Source organism: Corvus brachyrhynchos, unplaced genomic scaffold (genome assembly GCF_000691975.1).
Source record: "Corvus brachyrhynchos isolate BGI_N302 unplaced genomic scaffold, ASM69197v1 scaffold1175, whole genome shotgun sequence".
Lineage (NCBI taxonomy): Eukaryota > Metazoa > Chordata > Aves > Passeriformes > Corvidae > Corvus > Corvus brachyrhynchos.
The window spans coordinates 1-5,525 of NW_008237941.1; the positions used below are offsets into that span (position 1 = coordinate 1).

Consider the following 5,525-nt stretch of genomic DNA (forward strand, 5'->3'; position numbering starts at 1 on the left):
ATTTGGTTTGGGTTTTCTGAGATAGGGTCAGATACACACACACACTGTCTTAACCAAGCTCTTGTGCTGAGGAGTGCTGATACCTTCTTTTGTGGAAAAACCTGCTTCCCATGCATGCGACCCAGAGCCATGAGGAAGCATCTGAGCACAGAGAAGGGAAGGAAATGTGCAGCTTGTAAACAGATTTGAGTTAAACTTAAAGAGCAACTTGAAAACACCCTCATTTGTGTTCACTGGTGTAAAAGCATTAAGAATATGTATCATAAGCAGCCTGCAGAAATTAGAACAGCATCATCCATATAGCAATACCATACGATGTTGCTATTGGTAAACCACTGCTCTATCCACTATGCTAGTTGTAGTAAAATCTTCTAGTATAATCTGTGTTGGTAATAAATGCACAGCTTTTCACAATCAAGGATGCTCAGTGGAACTGTTTTAACATGTCTCTTTTAGGAAAACAATACTAATCTCCTGTACTCTGCCCTCTGGGTTGAAAGGAAGCATTGTCAGCACAGCACATTCTTAAAGAGCTCTAAGGTTTTGCAGCTAAAACCTGAGATTTAACATTTCCCCATGGCACAGAACCTGATACTTCCTATAACCAACACATCCTGTCTCAGGAAGTTTGCATGTTGTGTTCGCGTAGTCTAAACTTAAAGTTCAGCTTGATCGCAACTTGGAAAGGAACTTCTATTTCATCTATCACAGAGGCACTATTTTTGAAAGGCAAACAACTCCAAAACTTTTGCAAGGTAGTCAAAGATGTATTTTTCAGTTAAAAAAGTGGCTTTGAGATTGCTGCAGTAATGGCAATAAAATAAGCAGTAAAATAAGAGAAGATACTAGCAGCAGTACTGAAACAGTCTTGATCACTTCCAAACTAACTTTTATGCCTTATATAAATACTAAATGGTGCAGTATTAAAATTTTGAAAGGCTTTTATAGTTTTCCCTGTCAGTAAAGGACTCTATATCTTGTACCTTTATTGAGGAAGAAGTGTTCAGTGCACTTCCTAACACATTGTGGTGCTTGCTGTGTGTTTTTTATCACCTTGCTTCACTTGAATGAGTTCAACCATTGTACTTCTTATCTAAGTGGAGAACAAAAAAAGATTGGCCGAGTATCAGCTGTATAGCCTTCAGGAACAGATTTGAACACTGACTTTGGTCTTGCACAGGGAGAGTCTGTCAAAGCAGGAAGTCTGTCTGTCCTGAGAGAGTCCGAGTTATAGGAAAAAGCTGATCTTTAGCCTTGTTGAGAGTTCAGGCTTATCACACCAGACAACTGCAGCTTTGTATATCACAGCTGTTTAAAGGGAGGATGGGTGTGGAAAAGAGCCCTTCACAGTGTTGATCTGGTACTGGCATCCCAACTGCTAGAGAAGCAGACTGGAGCTGACAATTTTCTGGCAGTCGGGGATGGCTAATCCCCAGTTATCTTATGATTTTCCAGGGTCCATATGCCTTTCTCTAGAGCAACAGCCACAGTATTAACTGCTAGCACTTAAAATGAAAGGAATAATTTCTGCTGAGTTGAGTTTTTTCCCTGATAAACATTTTTCTTATATTTTCCTTCAAAAATACAGGCATAATTAATCTAAAGATGAGGAAAAGCCAGATGACAGTGGACCTACATAAACAAATCTTAGCTTAAATTTTGTTTTGTCTTTGTAAAAACATCTTCCAGCACCCTTAACTATATGATGAAATGGAGGAAGGAAAGCATTCAAATACTGCTGAACAGAGTTGATGAGGCACATTGGGACTGTGTAAGAGTCTGGGGCCAGCAGCAGCCAGCTGTAATGTGTGGCTTCCCACTTTTTCGTGCTTCCTTGCTGCTGAGGCCAGGTGCCTGGATATCACAGTGCCACAGCAATGGTGGAAAGACATCTCCAGTACACATGTGCTGGGGAGAGGTCTGTTTCAAAGCACAGAAAACTAGCAGGATGCTGTCTGATAGAAATCCAGATGGTGGTGGTGTGGTATTGTGCATCTGCTTTGTTACTCAGTTGGCTGACAATGTATTTTTGGTTGATCTGTAACTGCCTAGCCAAAGCTACCCATTCCACTTTAGTTGAACTAACAACAAAGAAAAACTGTTTCTAGTAATGAAATCCCTTTCTGCTTGCTCAGTCTCATGGAGTCACTTCTGTACATGGGCTTCTGATATTGGATGCATTTTGGGTCAGCTCTGTGTGTGCAGGGACCTCCTTTATACTGATGTGGATAGACACAAGATTGGGGAAAGTGTTTGGTGCTGCAGCATGAAGTGCAGCTCTGGGGTGCAAAAGTAGCCAGATTCCCTCAAGCCAGGGTATAATGTGGATGTTCTAACTCTATTCACTTGTTCCTCTATGCGTCTTGAATTTAGATGTAAAGGAACTCCTTTAAAGACCAGAGCAGCCATTTCTAAAGCAGCCTAAACATGTAGTGAGTAAGGTACTGTTGAAGTGGCGTGTGCTTCCACTTATGTGCTGCCAGGTGTGGTGGAATCTGTTCCTTTGGTGATGGTGGGATCTGTGTGAGGAAGTCCTGAATTAGAGTATGGGTAACACCAGATAACATCAAAGTTTGCGCATGCTTCACAGCATCACCCCTCAGGATGCTTTTATGTGCCCTGGAAACAAAAGCTGCCTCTCTGGCAAATTCAAGGGCATGAATTTGCTTTAAACAAGTTCCTGAGGAGGGTGAGTTCAAGGGTTGCTTCAGGATGCTGACTAGGTTGCTGCAAGAATTTACTCAGGGCAATCAGTTTTCATTCCCATTTTGTACAGTAAAAGTGAATGCTAATGTTCACAGCTTGTAACCAAATTACTTCATGTACCTCTAGAAGGCTCCCAAGTGATCAGCAGATGATGGCCTGTTAGGGCAGGCTGAGTGTGGGGGTACTTGCCATCCTCAGTGCCTGCCCTGACCTGGTGTGTCACTTGACGGGGAGCAGCTATGCCCTCAGACTGCTCTCGGTTGTGCTGTGGCTGCATCCCAGCCTGGGTGGAGCACACACTTTCTACCTAACATGCTTGCTGTTCTCCAAAATACTTGTCCTTACAAGCATGAAGGAAGCTGAAAATGGGCAAAGCACTGAATGGCTGCGTATGACATGCTGTCTGTGTTTGCTAGTGTTAGAAGTACATTTTCAAAGTTTCTGGAGGCTAGAGTTATGGATACCTAGAGTATGAGACACTTAATTTTCTATGTTATTATTTTACCCTAGTGGCTGTTGGAATATCAATGCTTAACAAGAGCTTGGAGAAGGATGATTCACAGCCAATCCTGATGATACTGCAGTCAAAGTTTGGATTACGAGTCATTCCTGAATGTGCTGAAGCCTACTTCAGGAACCTCTCAGAAGCCAAAAACATGAAAACTACAGAAGGTAAAACCTGCCTGAACAGGACAGTTCCACATGTCCATATCACTGAGGCAACCAGAAAGCTAGAACAAGAAGCTTACCTAAAATCACTGTAAATTGAGGAAGATAGCTGCTGGTTTAAAATCTTTTGAGAAATGTTATATTTTTCCAGGTGCTTTTTATATGACATTGAGCTGTTGTGCACATAATGCAGATCACAGTACATGCTGAGAAACAAGTCTAGTGATTTCCAGAGTCTAGCTGAGACTTTCTAGAATGTCAGACGTGCCTCTGGGTGAATTTAGGGCAGCTTCTCTGTGACTGTCAATAGACTGGTCCATTCTCTCAGAAAACCGTATTACTCTGATAATTTTTTTCATATTAGCAGATTCAGAGATGCACACATCAGTCTTACAGATTACTGTCAAAGATCAAGCCAGTATCTGACAGTGTTCACAGCCCAGTTATGGTCCCTGTGCATTGCCAGAGCAATAGTTACCAGCAAAAGCTGGGGCTAGAATCTGCTCTTAGCAAGATGATGGGGTGTTTTGTCATGTTAGAGCTGCAAAAGCTGGTCACAGCTAACAGCAGTCAAGGTTAATGGTTAAGGGACAGCTAACGGTTAAAAAAATATTACTGTCAAGGTAGTACCTGTTCTTACAGTAGATAGGCATCTTTCACTTTGCAACATGAGCATTTTGAGGGCCTTGCTAGCTTTATCTTGGGGCCTTTTGTCCATGAGGAAATGAGGTTTTCCCTGCCTGTCAGGATGCAGACTGGTTTACCAAAGCAATAAACAAGAAAATGATGTGGATATAGGAAATGTCCTGTGTGAGGTACGAGTTAGTAAGTCCAGCATTTGGGGAGAAGACAAGAAAAATATTTTTTATAAACACAGTCTGTTTCACTTATGAGTGATGATGTAAGACAGAGCATGCACTGTTTCAGGAGCACTAACTTGGCACATTAGGGTTTGCAGAGGCTAGCAGTGGATCTGTACCAACCTCGTAGCTGTTTCACTAACCTTATAGCCATTTTGTTCTAGAGGAATGACCCTCATCCACCCAGCAGGGTATTTTGAAAATCCTTACTACAAAAAGGCCCAAGATGCAGAGATTTTGCATGTCAAATGGCTTCACAGCAAGTACAGGGAGGGGAAATGAATAGAGAGAGCTGTAATGTATCAGTGAAACAGGACAAAAATGTGTACTAATGGTATGAACTACTTTTAGGGTCTAGCGAAAGTCCATGGATTAAAATTGTAATGAAAGCCATGTACGATTACTATTACAATGTGGAAACTGAGGAAGGTACCTGTGTTGCGCCCGAAGGAGTTCTACCAAAAATGTCATGGTTAACTGGTGAAGAAATCCAGGTAGGTGGCTAAAACATTTGCTTTTATTGCAAAAGCAACATAAACATTTGAGAGCACATGAGACATGGCAATATCAAGAGGCTGTGGTGGGTGACACTGAAGGGCACTTTATCAGTTACCTGCTTCTGACATGGGCAGCAACTTAAGTCTAAGCAGACAGTGATAGCATAGCCTCCTGTCTAGTGTCTGGCAATGATTTAGGGATTTCCTTACTGGAAGTTACAGCATTTCTTTTAATGACTATCAACAGACACCATTGGAGGAAAGTCTGATTTCTTTCATATCCTTTTATATTTTATAGGACTTTACACTGATGTATAACAAATAATTTTATTACATATTTAAGAGCAGATGGAACCACCATTTTCTGTTTAAATCTAATCCTCTGACAGCATTCTTGTATCTCCAGCTTCAAGAGGATGGATGTGCTATTTGAGCTCCCTTACTGTAGAGGTTTTGCACTAGTGTGAAATAGAACAAAGTAGATCACACAAGCCTCTGAGTAATTTGTTCTTCTATTATTCTGAGGCAGCTCATCGAAGTTACAGGCTTACTCCTCTACACAAAAGTCAGTGTAAGTCGCTTTGAAATTCTTAAGGCAGCAGTACTTGAGTGTGCTTCTCAGCAGAGAACTCACTGATTCAGTTAGTATTTCTAGATGTCTGAGTTGTACAAGACACCTGTAGGTGTTAGGAAAGCAGAACCCTGCTAATGTATAAAGGAATACTCTTAAAACAGCATATCCACTTGAATAACTGAAGCTTGAAAGTAGCTCAGTTACCCTTCCTATATGGTT

The 5,525-nt window shown here is 41.4% G+C and overlaps 1 protein-coding gene across 1 annotated transcript in view; it reads left to right on the top strand.

The window, feature by feature from the left end:
* Positions 1-814: 814 nt before the first annotated feature.
* Positions 815-5,525, top strand: part of LOC103614926 (ras GTPase-activating-like protein IQGAP2) — a 17,366-nt gene continuing 12,655 nt past the window's right edge. Inside the window, exons 1-4 of the mRNA XM_008632927.2 lie at positions 815-827; positions 1,200-1,206; positions 3,217-3,378; positions 4,587-4,729. Of these exons, the coding sequence (XP_008631149.2) occupies positions 3,234-3,378; positions 4,587-4,729 (288 nt within the window). The 5' untranslated portion in view covers positions 815-827; positions 1,200-1,206; positions 3,217-3,233. The remainder of the gene's footprint in view (positions 828-1,199; positions 1,207-3,216; positions 3,379-4,586; positions 4,730-5,525) is intronic.